Source organism: Marasmius oreades, chromosome 4 (genome assembly GCF_018924745.1).
Source record: "Marasmius oreades isolate 03SP1 chromosome 4, whole genome shotgun sequence".
NCBI lineage: Eukaryota > Fungi > Basidiomycota > Agaricomycetes > Agaricales > Marasmiaceae > Marasmius > Marasmius oreades.
In genome coordinates, this window is record NC_057326.1 from 3386639 (window position 1) to 3408539 (window position 21901).

At 45.6% G+C, this 21901-nt stretch overlaps 8 protein-coding genes across 10 annotated transcripts; 3 read left to right on the forward strand and 5 right to left on the reverse strand.

Annotated features, from left to right (window-relative positions):
- Positions 1 to 3417: 3417 nt before the first annotated feature.
- On the forward strand, positions 3418 to 4028 carry E1B28_007892 (uncharacterized protein; the record flags this gene model as incomplete). Its single annotated transcript, XM_043152673.1, has 2 exons — positions 3418 to 3444; positions 3510 to 4028. 2 exons carry the CDS (start codon positions 3418 to 3420, stop codon positions 3801 to 3803), a joined length of 321 nt encoding a protein of 106 aa, XP_043010759.1. The 3' UTR covers positions 3804 to 4028.
- Positions 4029 to 6410: 2382 nt separating this feature from the next.
- Positions 6411 to 8558, reverse strand: E1B28_007893 (uncharacterized protein). Of its 2 annotated transcripts, XM_043152675.1 has the most exons (11): positions 8433 to 8558; positions 8141 to 8381; positions 8062 to 8080; positions 7762 to 7999; positions 7674 to 7706; positions 7585 to 7606; positions 7447 to 7525; positions 7231 to 7383; positions 7084 to 7171; positions 6884 to 7010; positions 6411 to 6801 (listed from the first exon to the last, which is right to left on the reverse strand). In XM_043152675.1, the coding sequence occupies exons 2-11, from the start codon at positions 8225 to 8227 to the stop codon at positions 6598 to 6600; spliced, it is 1050 nt and encodes a 349-aa protein (XP_043010761.1). In that variant the 5' UTR covers positions 8228 to 8381; positions 8433 to 8558; the 3' UTR covers positions 6411 to 6597. The 2 variants fall into 2 exon arrangements, with proteins under 2 accessions (XP_043010761.1, XP_043010760.1); XM_043152674.1 differs by having other exon boundaries at positions 7762 to 8080; positions 8141 to 8349.
- A 1498-nt stretch (positions 8559 to 10056) lies between these two features.
- Positions 10057 to 10402, reverse strand: E1B28_007894 (uncharacterized protein; the record flags this gene model as incomplete). The annotated part of the gene is made up of 2 exons (XM_043152676.1): positions 10057 to 10181; positions 10237 to 10402. 2 exons carry the CDS (start codon positions 10400 to 10402, stop codon positions 10057 to 10059), a joined length of 291 nt encoding a protein of 96 aa, XP_043010762.1.
- Positions 10403 to 10432: 30 nt separating this feature from the next.
- E1B28_007895 (uncharacterized protein) lies at positions 10433 to 10994 on the reverse strand (the record flags this gene model as incomplete). Its single annotated transcript, XM_043152677.1, has 3 exons — positions 10433 to 10502; positions 10556 to 10690; positions 10744 to 10994. 3 exons carry the CDS (start codon positions 10992 to 10994, stop codon positions 10433 to 10435), a joined length of 456 nt encoding a protein of 151 aa, XP_043010763.1.
- Positions 10995 to 11869: 875 nt separating this feature from the next.
- On the forward strand, positions 11870 to 13977 carry E1B28_007896 (uncharacterized protein). 2 transcript variants are annotated; one of them, XM_043152678.1, is made up of 12 exons: positions 11870 to 12037; positions 12099 to 12131; positions 12194 to 12213; positions 12271 to 12285; positions 12351 to 12389; positions 12454 to 12539; positions 12612 to 12720; positions 12787 to 12955; positions 13030 to 13165; positions 13244 to 13283; positions 13367 to 13398; positions 13479 to 13977. In XM_043152678.1, exons 1-12 carry the CDS (start codon positions 11965 to 11967, stop codon positions 13672 to 13674), a joined length of 948 nt encoding a protein of 315 aa, XP_043010764.1. In that variant the 5' UTR covers positions 11870 to 11964; the 3' UTR covers positions 13675 to 13977. The 2 variants fall into 2 exon arrangements, with proteins under 2 accessions (XP_043010764.1, XP_043010765.1); XM_043152679.1 differs by having other exon boundaries at positions 13367 to 13977.
- Positions 13978 to 15125: 1148 nt separating this feature from the next.
- E1B28_007897 (uncharacterized protein) lies at positions 15126 to 16329 on the reverse strand (the record flags this gene model as incomplete). Its single annotated transcript, XM_043152680.1, has 2 exons — positions 15126 to 15514; positions 15570 to 16329. 2 exons carry the CDS (start codon positions 16327 to 16329, stop codon positions 15126 to 15128), a joined length of 1149 nt encoding a protein of 382 aa, XP_043010766.1.
- Positions 16330 to 16374: 45 nt separating this feature from the next.
- On the reverse strand, positions 16375 to 18446 carry E1B28_007898 (uncharacterized protein; the record flags this gene model as incomplete). Its single annotated transcript, XM_043152681.1, has 9 exons — positions 16375 to 16526; positions 16585 to 16770; positions 16823 to 17214; positions 17272 to 17420; positions 17475 to 17637; positions 17686 to 17879; positions 17942 to 18112; positions 18187 to 18370; positions 18418 to 18446. The coding sequence occupies 9 exons, from the start codon at positions 18444 to 18446 to the stop codon at positions 16375 to 16377; spliced, it is 1620 nt and encodes a 539-aa protein (XP_043010767.1).
- A 771-nt stretch (positions 18447 to 19217) lies between these two features.
- E1B28_007899 (uncharacterized protein) lies at positions 19218 to 19663 on the forward strand (the record flags this gene model as incomplete). The annotated part of the gene is made up of 4 exons (XM_043152682.1): positions 19218 to 19308; positions 19362 to 19415; positions 19469 to 19516; positions 19575 to 19663. 4 exons carry the CDS (start codon positions 19218 to 19220, stop codon positions 19661 to 19663), a joined length of 282 nt encoding a protein of 93 aa, XP_043010768.1.
- Positions 19664 to 21901: the final 2238 nt, after the last annotated feature.

A 21901-nucleotide genomic window follows, 5' to 3' on the forward strand; every position in this document is an offset into this window, starting at 1 on the left:
GGGTACTCTATCTGTGATCTGGGATCTGTATCATGTCTTTTTGTCTTTTCCTCAGATCGGGACTCGATCTACGGTCATATCAAATTTCTCCTAGTCTGTGTGGTCCAATGTCCGATTTCTTGTCAACTAAATCCCCCGTAGAAGTAGGTACTCCTAGTATGAAGGTCTTTTGACTTTGTTAAGTTCTGCTACGAACGGTTCTGTGAAGACTACGAGTCTTCTAATAGTACAATCCCTTGATATGCCAGTGCATAGTAGAATGTAGAGAGTAGAACTCGGTGAATTACCGCTTAAGTCCTCTGCTCATAGTGTTCTACAGGTTTCGAACGGTCATACAGTTTTCTGACACGATCTACAGCTCTCTCTAACTGGTCTAGCTGCGCCGACGGCACATCCTACTAGCGGCACTAGCTTTAACTAGCAATTCGGGCTCACTCTAGTTCTTAATACGATAAATATCGCTCCGTAGCACTGTTTTAAAGTGCAAAAAGAACCTTGTAGCATAGTCAACTAAGTCGCATTAACGAGTTTGTGGGAGGGGCCAAAGTGTGTGCTGGCGCTGGCTGCCTTGGTCATCAAACCAAATGGTGGTATAATGGGTTAGAGGGGAGGAACGGTTGCCCAAGTCATCGGAGGAAGTCAGTTCCCCTTAGACGATTGTATCGGTGACTGTAAGTGTTGCCTTTGAACGCAGGCAGTGAATATTTGAATTTCGGGCGTCATGTAGCGTGCGCTCAACTATTGGCACCTCGGCAGAATGCGGCAAGTTCACGATCAAACTCAGGGCCAGCGGTCTGTGGGATTGCAAGGCAACAACGGTGCCACAGCCTTTGTTCAAAATGGCCTCAGTTATCTCACGATTCGGATGTCGGGGTGGCTCAAAGTGGGCCCCACTTCCACATAAGCCAAATACTTAATTACAAAACTCTACATACTTTAGCACCAAAAACTCTTACAATACAGGATGAAACCTTTGTTCCTGTCACATCAAAGTGACAAGGGTCCATTCCAGTTGACGGGTACTGGACAGGTTCCTGATGACATCAAAATGTCCCCAGTGAATGACCAAGTGGTCCGTGGATTCGGCTACTCGGCTACACTAACCTCATGGCACGGCACATTTAAATTCTGTGCATGACTGCTGTCCCTTGTTCCCTTCCCTCCCCCCTCTCATCCCACAATATCTTTGTCCCTCTCCCTCGCTCTCGATTGACACCATCCCATGTGAGTTTATTTCCTTCCTTTGTACATTCATTGTCTTGACTATGATTCTCCTTCCACTAGAACATGACCCAAGAACATCATAACCCATGTGAGTTTATATCCTTCCTTCTACATTCAATTTGTATTGATTCCTCATTTTCAGACTTTCCACCTTTTTACTTCAAATCTGCTTGCCCATTGAGTTGAAAGTTGAGAGAGTTGAAAGGGCTGATAGTGCCATTAGTTTCTTTTAATTAGCATCTGTTTGTATTTTATTTTAAATGAACAATCATAATAAATGTCTTTTTTTGCATTACTGTCTTGTTCTGAACATAAATGAAGCCCTATTAAATGAGTATACACAGGCAAATTGACCTGTTGAGTGCGTGTACATGCATTCCCAGTGCACGTCGACGCTGATGTTGGCCGCGGTGACCGAGCGTTAGTGAGCGTTGGTGCGCGTTCATCTCATGGAATTAACTAACCTACCACTGAGCCACGTTGGGTGCGTTGGCGCATTCGTGGCATTCACACGTGCGACCACCCGTAACGCACGCCGACGACGTTCAACACAGCTCAGCGTCAGACCCCTTTTTCCTGATGTCGAGGGATTTTTGTCTGGTCTTCCCAGTCATGTCTGTCTGGAATCATGATATTAGTCGAAAGATTGTACAGGGCACCTTCACAAGTGACAAGCAAGCTATATCCCGGTGGCCATCTTTTCAGTTCGGTGTTTTATCTATCTGTCAATGAAGGGATGTTGATAATTGGGGCTATACAATGTGCAGCACAGCACACTCAAAACTAAGTGCAGCACTCAGCACAGTGAGTACTAGTTACAGCACACTCATCTTCCGAGCAGCACACTCAATCGGAAGTTAACTTCCGGCTGTGCTGCATTTACCTCTGGGTGTGCTGTGAAAGGGTTAGTGCTATGTATACTTATATGCTAAAATTTCGGAAAATGTAGTAGTATGTGACAAGTCATGTGAACGTAACAGTAGTAGTGACCAAAAAAAAAAAAAAAATTGTATGACTAGCTGGTGTTTTTTTTTTACGGACTTTTTTGTTTACAGACAATAAATCAACATTCTACTACTTGTAGGTACCTTCTAACTAATAAATGAGATGTTATGGACATAAAATAAAATATTTGCGAGCTGCTGTGAGTGTTGTGAAAGTGTTGTGAACAACGGCGAGGAGGGATGATGGAGGTAAGAGGAAGAGAAGCAATGCTGTGCTGTTGTGTCCCACGCTCACTGATAAACGGCGCGAGCTTTGGGGGGAAGCAGGCACATGATCTATTCTCACAGTAAGTCATGCCACCTGTGAGAATAGATCATGTGCCTGCTTCCCCCCAAAGCTCGCGCCGTTTATCAGTGAGCGTGGGACACAACAGCACAGCATTGCTTCTCTTCCTCTTACCTCCATCATCCCTCCTCGCCGTTGTTCACAACACTTTCACAACACTCACAGCAGCTCGCAAATATTTTATTTTATGTCCATAACATCTCATTTATTAGTTAGAAGGTACCTACAAGTAGTAGAATGTTGATTTATTGTCTGTAAACAAAAAAGTCCGTAAAAAAAAAACACCAGCTAGTCATACAATTTTTTTTTTTTTTTTGGTCACTACTACTGTTACGTTCACATGACTTGTCACATACTACTACATTTTCCGAAATTTTAGCATATAAGTATACATAGCACTAACCCTTTCACAGCACACCCAGAGGTAAATGCAGCACAGCCGGAAGTTAACTTCCGATTGAGTGTGCTGCTCGGAAGATGAGTGTGCTGTAACTAGTACTCACTGTGCTGAGTGCTGCACTTAGTTTTGAGTGTGCTGTGCTGCAACTGGTTGGGCCCCTTGATAATTGAACATCTAGATTCTATGATCAGGGAATATCAAAACTTTCTCCGATCAGGTTTGTACGTGAGATATCACTAGCATTGCTCGCATCCTCATCGGCGCTTGTTGATCACGATGGCACTCATGTTGGCCGTTAAGGAATCCGGAGTTTTTGCTTTCCGAGCTTTGAGGGCTTCAAGTCACTGGCAATGTAAGCACAACGGCCATAATCTCTTTATGAGGATTCTGAACAGAGTCTCAGAACGGTATAAAGGGTGCACGTTAGACCGGAGAGTCTCCCCCATCATCCAAACTAGTGTTCAAGCATCTCACAACTTTAACCAACACCTTACCACAAAAAAATGAGCGACACCATCAACAGCACTAAGGTCATACTCTCCTTGCTCTATATGCCTTCCTTCTGCCACTAACTATAGGCCGGTTTACATTTCAGTTCCTAGGCGCCGGTCTGGTTTACATCCGTAACCAGTCGGGTAACTACGCGGATGCCTTCGTCTCCAAGCTAAGCCATGATTCTGGTAGCGACTATTGGTTCTCCGTTCCCACTTCCTTCGATGACCCCGGAGCCAAGTGGGACCGTTCGGACCACGACTGGGAGGTGATCGGCTTCAAGGACGAGGGAGGCAAACAAGTCGGGTTCTACGTCGACCTTGAGAAGTTCACGACTTATGTGACGGTCCATACCGTCTCGCAGTCGGGGATCCAGATTGTGCAGGTCGGGCCCTAGGCGGTTCATTGGTGAATTGCTTTTTGTTTCCTCTGGTAAACGTCTCGGTAGTAGGCTGACAGTGTGGATAGATTGTTCATTGCGTCTCTCGGAATTCAAACGGTATCGGATTGTTAGCGGATACGGACACCCTCATTCCTCGTCTCGATTGTTATCGACTTTGCCCTTCCTGCTGGACACGACGTTATGACTCGGATTTGACTGCTGGCTTCAACCCCTCGATCGTGAGGTTCCTGTAGCGTACGCGGGAGAGCGTATCATGACGTACTAGTACCAAGTGCTCTAACCTGCAGTTTGAGTCATATCTGTAGGGAAGGACAATTTATTTTATGCCATAAAGTGTCGGTTGAAAGACCTCAACTCGAATCAAGGCCTGTGCCAGTGGCTTTTAGGAGACGATTATTTTTCTTTCTTTTCCAAGGCGAATACGAACCAACATTGTATGCTTGCAGCTTGCAGCGGATGAGGCGTTTTACAGAACTGTTAAGCTTTTCAGCCTCACTCACCAGTACGTAAGTGGTAGTGGCCCAGAAAGTTTGAATGTAATTGATATAAGTCCGGAGGAATGCAGAAAAGACAGACAATTCGAAAGCTCTCGGTGAGTGGCCAGATAATTTGATGAGTCGCGAGCGTACCTGACTTGGATAACGACAGAAATTACACCTCCATTGCCGACCACCCATTCTAGGTAGCGATAGTGGTCCTTCCCATTCCTCAAGGGCGGCACTATCGATACCTGCTCGCGTTTGGAGATCGATAGTCGTCCGCCTCGCAGTAGCGGACCTCTGGTCATCCCCCTGACCATCAGCAAAGCGTAACGTCGATACCATCTGGTGGACACTGTCCACAGATTTGCCGTAAGCCACCCGACCAATGATCAGTGTAGGAACAATTCCCTAGAATGCAAACTTAGTTAAAATTGATCCTCCGATGCACTTTAAAAACAGTACTTACAGCCACGAACGTCACAATGAGTTGGAATGCTAATGGTGCAATGCCCGAACGTTGGGATCTGTTTTGTACTGTATAATTATATCGATCACTAAGAGACTTACGAAGAGTACTCCAGATTCGATACTGTCAGCTTTGGGAAAACTCGATGAGGTCGAGTAGATGGATGCGATACCCACATGATAGCTATGATTGAGTTGTATTTTGCACTCGTAGAGTATCCCATCAACCGTGTTGCTTTGACGCGTGTTCCACCAAAGCCTTCCACCTGTCGTTCATAATGAGCAAATAAACCTCAGGGATGAAGAAGTTGAGGTATTGGTGATGAGCGCTTGAGCGCTAGTAACACCCGGAAAACGGCAATACCCAGCGTTATTGCATTATCGATCACATTAGCCTTCATTCGAAGGATCCGGTTAGAATCCACTGTGAGGTCTTTTTGAGCATGATACCGCATGATAGATTGATGCCTGGATGAAGGTGATCGTAAGTCATGGAACCTTCGAACGGAAAGATGATGTGAACCGTTTAAAGTAAAAGCAATTATAGCAAGTGGGTGCATCACAAGCTTTCTGCTTCCCCAGATAACATAACATCGGTGAGTCTAAATGTAAATTCAACGTTGATGGTCTCGTACGCGAAAAGGGCTTACGAGCATCATATCGGCGACCGCGCTATGTCGAAGGTTAATCAAATGCTGTGGTCGCTGTAAACGAGTTCCAAACACGTACATCATTAGGAGTTGCACAAACACAGCGGTACCACTGAAAAGGAGGGGATATGTAACGTGAGAAGAGAGCAAAACCGTTGAGAAGTTTTCCAGTCGATCATTGGAAGCCATCGCAGCGGAGAGAATCTCTATACCGACCAGCGGGGAAAGTTGTAATGGGAGACCGACCAACAAGTCAAGCTACTGATACAACTTGAAAGCCCCGCCTTGACGGCGATCATAGATCACAACATTAGATTGGCTTCATTCTGGAAAGATGCTGCCGTGACATCTGGTACAAGTACTTATATTCTGAAAGGTGGTTGATGGCTGATGGATGTTGTCCGTGAAGATATAGACATAAAGCGATCCTTGCTAGAAGAGATTTCTAGAATGGAGTAAAATTTTCATGCACCTGTTAACCCTTTTGCATCTCACACCTTGAAAAAAGAAGAGTGCCATAGGCTAGGAACGAAAAGTCTTCGCAAGTGACTCACAGATATATATATAACCTTGCACTGTGTGTACCGAAGGAGTCTGGAAGTAGGAATGGGCGTGGAATGGGCGTGGTATATGAGAAAGGGGAGGTACGGCTTTCTAGCACATGATTTGCACATGATGCGGTATACGCGTAAACTGCCGCCATGTTACTTAGCAGTTCACTCAGAATTACCGGTATTCGCCAAATCAGCGATCCCTCTCCTGGTAATCAGAATCAAGCCTGTCAGACACCGTTAATGTGTTTTCAAGGGCCGCAGTTTCCAGCTACTCCTAATATCCACAAACATAGGATAAATTCAGTATACGCCAGAAGGCGGGGAAACATCCAACGGGCACTTGGGCCAGAAAATACATGTCTGAGCCTTTTATATCAGTTGGAGAGCTATGTACGATATATTTTATCGACTTTAAAGGCTTCATGCGGTAATGGACATGAAACACGTTGTCCCTTGGATTTTTGATGCTCGATTTGAGCGGATTCAAGAAAATGTACTTAGGCCATGCAACGGGATCGTTTCCGCCGATTCATTGGAGTGCTAAGGTGGCCGTTCGCGCTGCGAGGGAATGCAAGACAGCCTCTACACCATCATCTTGAGTCTTTCACTGATGGGTTAGACTTCTCCGTATTTCGACTCACGCGATATTATGCTGCACCCCAAGAGATTGAAGGTCAATGGTATGGAAAGTAGACTGTCTCGCAGCACCACTCCAAAAAGATATTCGCTGATTCTCATTCCCTCGTTCGGCAGCAAAGTCTAACGTGGATACCACCTGATCCACGCTATCGATAGATTTTCCATACGCTATCCGGACGTTGACCATTGTGGGGGCGATACCCTAGAAATTGAAAATACAAGGAGTATTTACAGACTTAAGTTGACCGTTGAATCGAAACTTATCGACTATCTGAAATGCTCACCGACATCAGGATGACGATTACAACAGGGTCAAGGGCTCCTCTTCCAATAAAAGACCACTTTGCGACTGCTATTTGGGATATGACATGGTATACAAGGGAAGCTGCGTATAACAGTCCTGATTCCATACTAAAAATCCGGTATGTGTGGTAGTGAGTCCTTCATGCGATTTTAGTGATTCAATATGAACACCGTCACGTACATTATCGCCACAATTGCAGTGTATCGCGACTGAGTTCGGGTTCCCATGAATAGTCTTGCTTCCCGGGTAATCCACCAAATTCGCCCGGCTTGGATTTGATTATTGAGATTAATGGTATGACTTCCCAAGAAAACATCTCGACTTCACCTGTAATAAAAGCCAATCCGATTTGAAAGGTGGCGAGTCCAATGGCCGCTCCGTTCTTTATCGCCTCTGCTTTCAACACAAAGTCTAAACTGAAGTGTTTCCCTGTTTTGTTGATCCCGACTGTCAGTGCGATGATGCACCCAAAATTGGTGCCTATTGAATGAAGGTATCGGTGTTGAATGGTTTCGTTTGGGGGAGAGAGAGAGAGAGACGGACCGTTCAAAACAAAGGCGATTAAAGCGAGCGGGTATAGGAGTGCTCTACGGGAATTACATATGATATAACAACGGTGTATCTGAATATGTATCAATCGTACACGGAGACACGTTCGAAAAGATGGACCGGAGAGCTTACCAGCGTTGAGTTGGCAATTACACTGGAAAATATAAATATCTTTAGTCAGTCAGTGGAGGGGGCGGAATGACGTTCACATATTTACGTACTTCATTAAGCACGAGGTAAGGTTCGTCGTCGAACTGGGACTACTTTGAGCCAGAATTGCAAGACGGGCCGGTAAGTACAAGTACTCACGTCCAAATACTTTTCCAGGTATCCCCCATAAGGTATGTATACAGAGTGCTGTAGGTTTTTGTCAATACAGCAGTGTAGTAGAGACTGGTTTGTCGCGAGACACCCCAGGTGTTTATGGCCACGGAAATGGTTCCTAGCACGAACAGAGTTATGGTTTCTGCGATGTACAGTTTGGATGCAGGGTTATTGGGGCGAGAGAATGCACGGATCGATAGTCCGAATAATACAATGTATATTCCTGTGATTAGAGGTCAGCGCATTAACCCCGAGGACTCGGAGGAGTTTTTGTGGATATTGCACCGTATAGGAAGAACATCGCCTACGAAAAGGATACGGGCGTCAGGTATAGCTGGTAATTCAAATGTGATTGATGACAGACTGAGATGGTAGAGAATGGGCAAGTAACCACTTGTTGGAGCGTGAGGAACTGTGAAACTTGGCGTTCTATATCATCGCTGGAAGGCATTGCAGAGGAAAAGGAGGCAGAGGTATTCACGAGATGTTTGACCGGAAAGTTATATATGCAAAGGAATCAGCATCTAAAAGAGTAAAGGTCTCTCCATCCATTGTCAACAGCAAGTAGTATCCCTACAGCATCGAGAAGACGACTCAGGATTGTGCTGTCGAACAAAACTCGCGATGATGTCGCAACTGCATAGTAAAATTCTCACCTATAGCTAAACTTAGTATTCAACCATGATCATAGCGCCGCCATGCGTCCTACAATCCTCATTTTTCGCCAGTAAAGTCGGTCGTGTTCGATGGCCCTTGAACCAGCTTATGGAGATAGGGATATCGTCACGGTGTGATCGTGACTGGTTTCAAAGTTAGAGCGCGAGTCTGACCCGGTGCGAGTCGAAGCAATAGCCATCAGCCCTTAACCACGTCGTAAGCCAGTGCGATTGATACCGATTACTTAGATCAGTTAATTTTGTATTCACAATCTTCATAATCTTATCTTGCCTAATAATATCCACCCGTTTCAGTGAAACGTAGTATTTCTAACAAAGATAGTACAATGCTATGGTAGATATAAGAAACAACGAAGTAAGTAGTAAGGGCATAATATACGAGAGATCTGGGATTAAAAAGATCTGGAAGAAAAAAGATAAAATGTCAGATATCGCATGTCAAACTCGCCTCCTGGGCCTCGAGGCGTGCTCATTGTTCTTTGTTCTCCACCGTCTACGTCTTGCTCATTTAGCCTTACTCGAGGACCTTCCTAAACAATGGCCACAGCTTGATTACATGGATGCGAACATCGGAATTGTACAGTGACCGAGGGCCGGAAATCTGGCAGATTTTAGCCGCACAACAAATTCTCTACCTCGACGCTCAGCGGATGGTAGCGGTGTCGAAGTGTTTTGATGTATTCGCACTAAGTACTCCTGTAAACATTACGATGGAAGGTCAAAACTTAGGGCTGGTACTAAGAACTCCTTGAATTAACTTTGACCAAGTCGGGGATGATGATGTATGATGTGTGTAGCTACTATAAACACTATAGTAATAAAAAATTAAAAAACAACAGATAATTTGAATGCAGGTAAAAAATAACTGAATATATGTACCAGATCTGCAGTGATTGTCTGCTTGTGATCGTTCACAAAGTGGGAGCGAGGGAAAATCCGGGGGACGAGGTGACTCGGAAGGAACTGAATATCCAAATTCGTCTGTCTTGGGATATACAATGCTCCATCATATCACCGCGTTGAGTTCGCAGGTATGGATGTATCCTCACGACGAGGTGGCGGGAAACATACTAGGGTATGTATGGCAGGTTATTCTGAGTGCTGTTTCTAAATTTGAAGTTCCTTAGGTGGACTGCTAACAGACTCGGATGACACGAAATTGGCTGCATCTCGTATCCATTGGTTTTGTACGTACAATCGGAACTTCCTAATGACAATAGAGCAAGTTGGGATAGATACTCTCCAGTAAACCATACAAAAGTTTGTGAACTGAGGGGATCCGACCAACAGAAAACGTCGAGCCTGGAACCAACGCTATCCTCGTTTCGTTACAAACAATAGCAACCGAGATTCAGACTTACTGAAAGTTTGGATTCAAACACTGTAGCTGGAGTGAATGGAGTAATTAAGTATGTATATACAGCGTGGGTCGACATGAGAAATACAATAAAAAGCAACCACTGAAGCAAAAATGATCGTAAAACTGGGGACGTGGAGGTTTGGATTAAACTTGGGAGTTCTGTCGGAATCGAAAACGAGGGTGACCGGTCGAAGGAGAGAAGTACTAGATAATATAGTATCCTGGTGAAGAATGCCTTGTATCTCAATGCCGAAGGGTACGGCCTGCAGTCGTAGACAGAAAGGTGTATTTGATTCTTTTTGGAAGCCATCGCATGGCGGACTTCAAAGTTTTCTGTTTGCTTTGAGGTCGCGTTGACGTTGTAACAACTGCAAAAGACCACAGTCAGCCGAAGCTACGTTTCGGACCGAACGATGAACGTACCTGGAGGAACATACACCGATATTGTGTCTGATTCAGAAGTCCCGGATGAAGACTGGCTTTCGGAGGCTTCGTCTATCAGTTGTTCGAGCTCCACATCGTAGAGATCATGAAAACGGGTGGGTTTGTAGACCATCGGAGGACTCGCGAGTTCGGGAGAGGACGCCATTGCCACTCGGGCAACATCGTAGTTGGGGCTCTATGACATTCTTAGAGAGGATGGATGGATGACGGCCACAGGTGAAGAAGGAAATTCCGTTGCAATAAGCCTATGAGTTGAATATTAGAGATTGAAAGAGCAGAAGCTGAACGTTGAACGCACGGAGAAACGGGAGGTCCAATTTCTACTCTGAAGTCGACGTCCTTGCGCCATTTCTGAACATATGAATATGTTTTCATATCTCGACGAGAATCTTCTTCGGCCCGTTCCAAAGTCAAGGTTTGAGAAGTATAGGCTCTGTAAAAGAAATGTCAATAGATTCGGATTTCGGGAAACGAAGGTCGACCTACCCTCCCAGTCGTGAACAGAATTCGTTGTAGGTAATTTCTTCGTTATCCATGTCATCACTTTCAGATATATGGTTGCGAATGATAGCGCGACGACGAAATTTCCGTTCACACACAGATTTAGTAAGACCAGTTTGCGATGAAGATTTGCCAGCTTCATCGTGGTAGGAACGGAGGGTGGCCATCGCGTCTGGATATGGGGTTCGGGTGCAGAGAAGAGGGAAAGTTTGGAGAGAATAAGCGCTAGCTGCCATGCCATGACTTTATTTGCATCCCACCCATAACCAAAGAAACTCGGAGAACAATAACAGCGATGAAGACAAAAAGAACAACGAACGGAGAACATTGGGGCGAAGTATCATGGTAAACTATAGAAACAAAAATGGGGTGAAACATGGCCGTAACGTCACGGTGACGTTATGACTTGCATTCAACGTTCAAGTTGAACCCAAATTGAACCTCTTCTGACGCCGTCAACTTCTTCAAATATTACACAACTTTTGTTGTAGCTGGCTGCATAGTATAACATGTGAGCATTCTTCACCATCTCGACTTCACTTTTTGTTCATCATGCTACACTCTTGTTGAATTATTGAACGGAATGAATCGCCTCCCACGACTTCATTCAACCCACGCGCCAATAGGTAAGTTCTGAGCGGCTCGAAGGCAACTCGAGCGACGAGCCTGGACTTTGGGCTTGTGGGCACGATTCAACAAATACTCGTCCCGCCCCTCTACCACCTCGACGCGTAGAGTCAAACCGAGGCTGGAAAGAAGCGGCCATCCCAATGTGGAACCGGACCAGAAAGCCGTATTTAAATCTGGAACTTCTTCATCTCAGGCACTCCGCTTCTGACTGAGAAAGGGAAGGAAGATGTGGCAATGCGTTGCTAAACCGACGTTTTGGTAAGAACTATGCAGAAGTCTACCCTGCCTTGACATCATTCGAAAGTGATCTAAACCCGATGGTGATAGCATGGCTATTGTTTTTTTCCCCCCAACTGTATACCCTTGAGACACCCGATTCCCACATAACGGCCAACCAAAATTAGACCTTTGACACGGAATTTGTATTGGTACCTGGGCCTGGGAGACGATATAAGGATGGGGACTCCTCTACTTTGCGCTCAGCCCCACTGCATATCGACTCCTGATTTTTCCTCTCCTTCCCTACCACCTCTACCACGTCTTCCATTGCCCTGGCTAGTGTCTCCGAGCTGCCCTATGTCAAACCCAATCGATGAGAATCACTTTATCGCTCTGTTCGAGGGGAGCTTGGTTCCCTTGCGAGTTTGCCGTACGTCTTCAAAGCTAGCTGGTGAAATGACACTGCACTTACAACCGCCTTGTGTCGCTAGTCGTAGGCCTTACCTGGGGGTTACATGATTATTGTGAGTGCAAGATGCGCCATATTCACTGATCATGCCTTTCTGATTCCTATTATGATTCAAAGTGATCACCCTCCCAGACGAGGTGAGCTGATTATCCGCGTTATCTCATACTAAAGAACCCAACTCATTCACACATCAGATTCGGTTTATCTGGGTTTGTGCGGTTCTGTATGGGCCAGGCCGTTGTTGAAGTTCACATCACCTCCCTCCTTCCTCTAGTCCCGAGAGTGGAACTTGAGCAAAATCATGTTCTTCTGGGTCCGTGCCATAAACGGTCATTCTCCTACCCGTTTCCTTATCCTTCAATCTTCTGCCTCCATAGATTCGGTACTACACCATTGTGCTATTGCTCTTTGACGTTGTCCAGATCCACACTTTTTCGATTCCTGGAATCACCTCCGATAACTTGTGCGTTTTCCAATACATTCCTTAAAGTATCTATGTGAGTAGCTGACTGACCAGCATCCGATCACCACACAGATGTGTCGCCATGGACAGTATCATAAGAGTTGTGGGAGCCCTTAGTCTGTGGTCCGTGGAAATTATCATGCAGCTTCGCGTGTACGTATTGTACAACTGTTCCAAGCGGGTTTGTTTTCTCTCCAGTGAACTTAGTCTAGTGACTGACTGTCATTATTATCTTCTTTCGACATAGATTGCCATCATCAACTTCTTCCTATTCCTAGCATCCCTCGCAGGGTTTCTGGTGATTCTAATCCACAACGCTCAAAGACGAAGAGCTGTTATTGCAGATGCGGTTCAGTTGCCATTACCAGGATGTCCTAGTATCCACACTGGAATCGAATGGGCGCAGTGGGTTCCCGGTTCGTTTCTCTACTCTTCCCTCTCAGTTCAAGGTGGAATTTAGAAATGCTGACGCCCGCGGATTATCTACCAGCCACAGTTTTCGAAGGCGTTCTAGCCGGGTTTGCTTTATATAAAACACTCAAGTCGAGTACTGGGAGATTTAGGGATGGTAAGAGGATCGGTTTGTATGAGCTTCTGCTACGGGATAATTTGTTTTATTTCTTTGGGTGAGTGGCGTCCTGATATACATTCGTAACGAAAGAATGTCTCACGTACTAAATATGTTCTTTGCATTCACCTTCAAGCGTTGCAATTTTACTTATATTCAACAATCTTATGGTGGTCGTAAGTCAATCAACTTTGCTCGTTGCGGTCTTGATCTCTGAGTCTTTACTAACGCTAATGAATCTCGTTTAATTCGACCCTAGGGCGTTACTCACATAAAATGGTTTAGCTACGCGTTCGTATTTTTTGACTTTCGCCTTTTTCATCGAGGTCCTTTTCATTCATGGTATTGACACCTTGCCGTTCGTTATTTAGCCCGTTTCACGCGGCAATAGGGATTCTTACAACACGCATGATGTTGAATCTCTTCAAAGTATCCGATCGGAAGGTCATCATGGGTAGTGGTAGCACTACTCACATATCTTCATACTCACCTCAACGTGGCGAGAATACAAGCCTAACTTGGCGTGCACCCGCCCCTTCAGGGTTTACTAGTACACAAACGCGGTGATCATCGGCAGGATCTGATACTTCGGACAGCCGGGTTTGAGGCCTTGAGGGCGAGTATCGGTACGAAGGGAAGAAAAGGGGGACTTTCAGTGAAAGTTGTATTTAGTGATGTGCAGGCTCGGGCTTGGCCTGAAGCCCGGGCTTGGGCCTGTAAATTCTCAAGCCCGAGCCCTGAGCCCAAGCTCCGGGCACTAAGCCCACGGCTTGGGCCTGGGCCCAGGCTTACTGTACAAATTTTTAAAAGAAGTATGGCTGTAAAAATATCAAATTTTTAGTACATTCTATGAACCCAGAGCCACCTTCCTTTGTGTCTGTTGAACTTAGTGCCAGAATTTGGCAAAGAAAGCTGTTTGGAAGTAATCGGCAACAGTGGGGCCAGCAGCCGGCATATATTTACGGCAAATTTACGGTCATGTGAATTATTTATATTAAATTCAGAGCCGGCCATTAATACTTCGGTGTAATGGACCATTTTGGTAACCTGCCAGTCCCGAAAAAGATGTACATTGATTACATATTAGAAGCCCGGGCTCAGGCCTAAGGCTTGGGCTTTCCAAACTGCAAGCCCGAGCCTTGAGCCCTTCAAAGCCTTATCCCGGGCTCGGCTCGGCTCGGGCCGGCCTAGGGCCTGAGCCCGAGCCTGCACAACACTAGTTGTATTAGCTAGTGTTATTTATTTCCATATTTATCTCCGTCAATTGCATAAAGTGGTGGGCAATTCCCACTAAGGACGCATCCAGCTTACTAATACACTTTCCTACCAAAAACATGTCCGCGCTGATTGTTTCCAAACTTCCACCATATACCATATCTGCTGTTGCCTCAACCTCAGTAAGTTCCTGTGTTATTGTCTTATTACATGACTGTAAGGGCATTTGACCAGTGTTCAACAGACCATGTAACATCTTTATAATGAACCGTACAAAACCTTGGTGCACCCGTTATAATGATTGGCTCAGGGCTCCAAGGAGCCTCAAGACTATTAATATATCTACTCCCTTAGATACTTTCCATTAATGTTATTGATGGCCCTGTCCAAATCATTGATGGACCACCCTCCCTGAGTTTCTTTTCATTGATATACCTTCGAACATCAATGAATCGGCCACTCGTTCATTCCATTGATGATCCCGTCCATCGATGGACAACTATCCCTCGACGGTACCTTCGAACATCAATGAATCGACTGCTTCTTCATTCCATTGATGGTTCCACAAAGCGGGATCATCGATGGACCACTCAGTTTTTTTCTTCCATTAATAAAAAACCAATGTAAGGGGGTGAAACCAAAATACCATCTTTGATGTACCTCTAAACATTAATGAACTTAGAGAACTTGGTCCATTACTGGACCTTATCTTGACAAAAAGATCAAAAAGCTGGCTGATTACGGTATAGATATACCTAGAAACACGAATTGTAATGGAACAAGAATACCAAGCTGACCCGTCCTCAATTGCCATCATCGTCCGATTCCTCCCTGCCCTTGTCTTCATCCATTTCAACTTCTACCTCTAACGGAGACATGGATGGAAGTGTAGCGTTGTGGCGTGGATCCGAAAGGTGGGAAAGGATGACCTTCGCCCGCTCGCGTATGGGGTGCCATAGCTGTGCCCAATGACGGCCACGATTGCGCTCAACATGAGCATGCTCCTTCGCATATGCTGTCAAACCCTCTTGTAAGAATGGAGAGACATCTCGTCGTCCGATCTGCCTTTCCCACCAGCTAGCCACGTAGTAACAATATTCGATCGAGCGGCGCATTTCTTCTTCTACAAGCCTCAATTCTTCTCGTGGTCGATGGGCATGAGCACGCGCTTTACACCACTCAGAACGAAGGCCTGTAAAAAAATTAGTGATGCAATACAGACAAACAACACGTCAAGTTAAACTCACTATCCTGGATCTCCTTGAAACTAGCCCCGTCAGCGACCCTTTCACCCCCCACCATCGTGAGACGGGTGTACCAAATCCACGAAAGTACTTGTTTACTTTGTCCAAGTGACAGGATCGGATTGAATGGGATCGTGGGCACGTTTCTCTCATTGAGAACCTCGTCTATAGCATCTGCGCCCAACCCACTTCGCTCCTGTGCTAAGCGCCAGTCCTCCTTCTCCTTCTCCTTCAAAACCCGTTCGCTGATCCCTCGAATATCCGTGTCCTGCAGCTCCTTCAGTGAGTTCATCCACTCTCCTTGTTTGCGTGTTTTCACCAGGGCAGCTCGTGCCGCACGATAAGTAGCTGCTATCATTGTAATTCGCGCCTCAATCTTGTCCTGGAGCGTATTCATTTTTGTATACATGCCTTGTGAAGGCTGTAAACGGGATGTGTTCTTGTAAACAACAGAACGGGAGCGAAGTTGAGCTCGTAACTGACTGAGCGATTCATGCGCTTGTGCAAAACGAAGACAATCTTCCAATTGTATCAGTTCGGTTGGAATGAGAGTATGCGATCGTTTGTTGAGGGAGCTAGGGAGGAAAAGGTTCATTGTCTCCAGGCTCGTGCATTCAGGCGGTTCAGCTTCAATCAAAGGTCGGAGAGCAGGTATGTGGATCAGGAGAGAATCTTGGTATTTTCGTATGCGTTGTAGGAGAGACGTTTGTTGTGTAATGCGGGAACATTCTTGGAAATCGGTGAGCTTTTTCTTGCATGTCATAGAGGCCACAATAGATCATCTAGAAAAATGTCAGGCGGTCGTAATTCATCGAACCAAAAGCACATACTGAAGTTCCTCAATCTCCAACCCTTCAATCACTAGACCACTCAACGTTGATATTGAGGTATTCATGCCAGTCACCTCTTGTTGATGCTCCTCCTCGGTGAGCTCCTTCTTCACCTGGGCCAGTGTGAGTGCTATTGAATGTCTAGAGTTAGATTATATCCAGATTGTAAGCATGGAAATGGGACTTACTTTCTTCACGCATGTCATACGGACAGAAGTTCGACAGACCCTGTTCCCATTGCACAACCTGGTCCTGCCAGATAAGCAGATCCTTCGTGTGGTCGTCCTGTAGTGCGTCCGTAAATGCTGTAAATGCGTGGGCATTAACGACTGCTTCTGGAATGGCTTTAACCAGCTTCTTGACGAGGGAAGTTTCTGAAAGGAATGATTATTAAATAACATCTGATATACCTCTGGAGATGCATACCTAGATTTATGGTTTTCCGCCAATTCCAGAAGTTTGTGAAGTCATCCAGCATGTCCCATCGCGCGCCGGCTTTCATCATCGATAGGGATCGCGAACAAGCATTTAGCCACGACCAATTCCATTCGATTCCTTCGCCATCTGTTTTAGCGGCCCCCTCCGTGTAATTGAACGAAAACTTGGCGAGGCACTTGCGTGCATGAGCAATGAGGTAAAATTTCGGGACCTTGAATATGAGCTTCAACGAGTTGGGGAGATGCATGTGCTCGGGAAATTGAGCCATCCGTGACCGGAAGTTGACAACCCATTGGCAGGCAATGTCATAAGAGAAGAACACCAACGACAAGCCGCAACCAATGAGCATAAATAACGCAAGAAAGTCCATATTGATGTATCTTCCATGAAATAGGTCAGTTACAGTCTTTCGAACACATAACGAGCAGAGGACTTACCGTTCACCGACTTGCAAGTCACCTATACCGTTAGGACGGAAGGTCTCATGTCTCGCACAACTAACTGCACTGATTCCAGTTGCACATAATCCCTTTGTCTTTTTTGTGTTGGCTGTGGATATTGCCTTGAAACCGACACAGTGGCTTATCTAACATGTTTTGGTAAGTCGATCAATTAGAAAAGATATAAAAAGGGTACAGACCTCTTCCTGAGTGGCCCGCTTGCTGACTTCCGCCATGTACAGGTCATTCAGAACGAAACAGCCCCAACCTGGGCTTAGAGAAGGGTCCCGATCATCGTTAGGTCTGGCTCTTGCTTTCTGCCCAAAGTTGGCGTCCTTGCAGAGGTAGAGTGCATAGAGAAATCTGAGGCTAGGGTCAATCATTGATATCGTAATTCCGACAGCAACTTACTGGTCATCTGCTGATACTTTGTCCCAACCTGCTGGAAGATTACGCTCCAGATGAGGGCACGCCCGACACGGTACTGCAGCTTCACCATAAGAAGTACCCTTGATTCCTTTGGTATCGTGGCCTCGACCACAGCGTTTGGCTGTTTTGATGTTGCGGTACTGGCGTAACATTGTCATCCACTGCGCTTCCCGTTCCTAAATTAATGCTTTTAGTTACACGTATTGGGCCATGCAAAGCACAGAAATGAGCTACTTACCGGAAGTTTTTGAAGGCCAGTTCCATCGCTGATAAATTCCAAAACTTCATAAAACTCCGTGGATGGCGTCTGGCAATGAAGGTTGGTAATCTGAAAATTCCTCAGAAGTTGAACGGTGGCAGCAGATTTCGGCTCTTTGTATGACGAGGGCCACAAGCCCATTTCCATGAGCTGGAAGTGACGATCTGAGAAGTACGGTTAGCTGTACTTATCATGGATCATTTGATGGTGTTAAATTCACTTACCCGGCGCTGTAATGCAACCACAAAAGTCCACGGAAACTGAGTGTAACCCATTCCATGCAAGAACTGTGAAGTCTTGAGGGCAGTTGACTGGAAAGCTGCACTGTCTTCCAGGCAAATGGCCAAGCTGGATGCAAAGGCCAAGAGAGCGTAGAGTAACAGGTTGAAAAAAATCTTGCTTCCATTCCTGTCAGTAGATTCAGTATCAGATCAGTAATGGGACACTTCTCTCACACCTCAATGACATGTAACGGTTCATCCATATGCCTGAGCAAAAGGCACTCTTTACAAACCATGCACAAGCCGAAACAATCCCGACATCGATAGTTAGTGTGATCTGAGAAGCAACGAGAGCATGTTGGCTCATTGCTGAACAGTCGACCCCTCTCTTCAGTAGCCAGGTTCCAATCAAGATACTCGTCTCGATATTTATCGGACCATGTCAAAAGTGGAGTATCCTAGAGGTAGAATTAAGTAAAGTGACTGTGATATGGATCTAATTCCAATAACCTACCGAATCTTCGTACCGCTTTCACGTTGTTTTTGTTTTGACCTTGATTTTCCCCAGCTCCTCCCCCTCAGCTTCCTCGCTGATACACTCAGACTGCCACCCGCCTGGCATGCTCTCCATCCCAAATTCCTCCCATTCTCTCTCAACTGAATGACTGGATTCTGGTTGATTATCGGGCTCAACTTCTATGTTGACATTACTATACCGGAGTCGATGTTTGGTCGACTGGAGAACACTGTGATGCCAGGTGGTGGGCACTTGAGGTGGTATAGACTTTTGGTCGCTTTCCTTTTGCCTTAGCCATAGAGATTCCAGTATACAGTGGACGAGGAAGACGCGTCAATGCGTGGCCATTGTTGATATGTATTTGGTTTTCAACCAGCAGTGATGGAACAAGCCATTGTTGATATATATTTGGTTTCAAACTGGTACGCAATTGCCGTCTCACAATGCCACAGTTAGTTCACGTATTTATATAGTTTACTTGATTTCTTCTCTTCTTCATCCCCTCCCTCATACCACCATGTCATCTCAAGATACCACCAACATCAACAACAATCCCAACGACACAGACCCCGCCGTCAATGCCACCGTTGATGTCGCTAATGACAGTGGTGAGCACTTGTTCCATTGTCGAGCATGTTCAACAACTAACAAACTGCTGTAGCTGCACCTGACTGGGACCAACTTGGAGCCGTCATCAGTGAGATTACAGTGCAGCGTAAGTGTTTGGTCTTAATCCTATACTTACAGAATCTGACTGGGCATTTTCAGGCCTCCAATCCATTGTGGAGACCGTGTTGGAGACCGTGTTGCGTGATAGTATGTTCTCTCTCCCCCGTCGCTGTTCAGTCCTCTTGTCTGAGCTTGGTTGTACCAGAAATCACTGCCTCCTCAGGCTCCTCCAGCTCCAGTGCCGAGAATGTCCCTCCACATGTGGAGTGTACCAACTCCCCTGCCATAATCTGAGCTGCCGGTGCTGCGCCTGCCACCCATCTCACCTGCCCAGGATGCCAGAGCGTTGTCGCTCTTCCACCTTCCAGCGACCGCTGGTATGCTATTTGGGTTGGCCGCCATGTAGGATGGGTCTGTGGATGGTGACTTTTCTAACTAAGCTTCTTTGCTTCACAATTGACAGTCTTTCTTCGTTTACCAGGGGTAAAATGGACCCCCTCACACATGGCGTGAGCGGCCAAGCTATGCAACACTGCGACTCAGCAGTCACTGCCCGAGCTCTCTTTGCAGAGAAGCTTCAATCCAGTAATGGGTGAAGAATACCACTCAAGAGTCAACCTAATATCAGAGCTACGGGAGTAGCGCCAACACCAAATCAACCCAAAAACTAGTAAACCTCCGTGTAAAGTCTATCAATAACTCTACACACCAGGAAAGATTGCAAGGGTGGACTGCTTGGCAAAGGTTATGCACAAGATCACAGTCTCAGTATCGTATGAAGGTCTTATGAAGTCAATGTGTAACTGCAAGTGTAAAACACCACAGCTACGGGGATTCTAGGGTTTGTAGGGGCTCTGTTTATTGTCCAGTGGACTAAGTGGGACTATGAATTTTGTCTATGGTAAGACTAATTCAAACGATTGGAGACTATTGCCCTCGACGGACACGAAAACTAAGTCCTCAGCGGACACGAACGCTAAGACCCTCAACGGATCACGAAACAGTAATCAAGACCTCGGCGGCCTACGGACAGATAGTTCTCTAGTTTTGACCTCGACAGTCTCGTATAGTTCAAATCAAATCTTATCATTTCACTGCACAAAGACAGGGCAAATCTCTCTATTGGTGTCAAGAGCAGTTACTCACGGGCAACCCACTCAGGACTTTCCTACGCACAGGTAGTACTTCTTTATCTACGGATACATGAGCTGCTTTTATACTACTTCTACGCTAGCTTTGTAATCCTATCTCTACTTGTTTCATCTCTAAAAATAATGCACCGTAGTTACGAATCCATGTGGAATCTTATCACTAGGGGCCGCTACATGTGCAGAATCTTGTCTACGGAGCTTTTCCATATTCGAATCATATGTTTTGGACCAATCTGGACCGTTCTTCATTCTTGTTTCAGCATGTAGAATGGACCTACATAGGCATACCATATGGTATTTCCTGCCTACGGACCTTATCCTGCATTTCGATGTTATCAAATCATAGGGACTTTGTGTGTCCAAGTAGTTCCAGCATATGGATCCAGAGTTCTGAATCGCCGTAGCACATGAACAGTGTGGACTCCGAGATCTGTTGTTCATTCCTGCCTGGTTCCTAGGTACTCTATCTGTGATCTGTGATCTGTATCATGTCTTTTTGTCTTTTCCTCAGATCAGGACTCGATCTATGGTCATATCAAATTTCTCCTAGTCTGTGTGGTCTTATGTCCGATTTCTTATCAACTAAATCCCCCATAGAAGTAGCTACTCCTAGTATGAAGGTCTTTTGACTCTGTTAAGTTCTGCTATGAACAGTTCTGTGAAGACTACAAGTCTTCTAATAGTACAATCCCTTGATATGCCAGTGCATAATAGAATGTAGAGAGTAGAACTCGGTGAAATACCGCTTAAGTCCTCTGCTCATAGTGTTCTACAGGTTTCGAACGGTCATACAGTTTTCTGACACGATCTACGGCTCTCTCTAACTGGTCTAGCTGCGCCTACAGCACATTCTACTAGCGGCACTAGCTTTAACTAGCAATTCGGGCTCACTCTAGTTCTTAATACGATAAATATCGCTCCGTAGCACTGTTTAAAGTGCAAAAAGAACCTTGTAGCATAGTCAACTAAGTCGCATTACCGGGCTTGTCAACGTTGCCCCTGGCGCCGAAACCATCAACTTCAGCCTTGTGCCAGGTGAAGGCGAACTATTCCCGTGATTTCTTGCCCCTAATTTCTTGTAGTCCTCAGCCTGTACTCAAATGTATTGTGACTCACGAATAAAATGTGCCTCCATTGGCTTCCCTTCCTCCCAGCGACTGCTTGAAAAAAGAAGCCGATTTGAACTTTGATTATTATCAATTGCACCAGTTACACGCGGTGACAGTCGAACCAGCCAGCTTTGAATAATTGCGCCACTTACACACAGTGACAGTCAAACCGGATTCGCGGAAGACACTAAACGCCGTAGGATCAACGGCCCTCATTAAAGGCTAAATGAACGTTAAATGCCGCCTCTAGTAAGATCTGGACCCTTTAATTT

Excerpts from the sequence above, each read along its gene's own strand:
- E1B28_007893 (XM_043152675.1), bottom strand. The coding sequence starts at position 8,227 with ATGCCTTCCAGCGATGATATAGAACGCCAAGTTTCACAGTTCCTCACG. Across the intron at positions 7,607-7,673 it reads CTTACCTCGTGCTTAATGAA|TGTAATTGCCAACTCAACGC; the intron begins GTACGTAAATAT and ends TATATTTTCCAG. Across the intron at positions 7,526-7,584 it reads TAATTGCCAACTCAACGCTG|ATACACCGTTGTTATATCAT; the intron begins GTAAGCTCTCCG and ends ATACATATTCAG.
- E1B28_007896 (XM_043152678.1), top strand. The coding sequence starts at position 11,965 with ATGTCAAACCCAATCGATGAGAATCACTTTATCGCTCTGTTCGAGGGG. Across the intron at positions 12,390-12,453 it reads GCAAAATCATGTTCTTCTGG|ATTCGGTACTACACCATTGT; the intron begins GTCCGTGCCATA and ends CTGCCTCCATAG. Across the intron at positions 12,956-13,029 it reads ATGGGCGCAGTGGGTTCCCG|CCACAGTTTTCGAAGGCGTT; the intron begins GTTCGTTTCTCT and ends ATTATCTACCAG.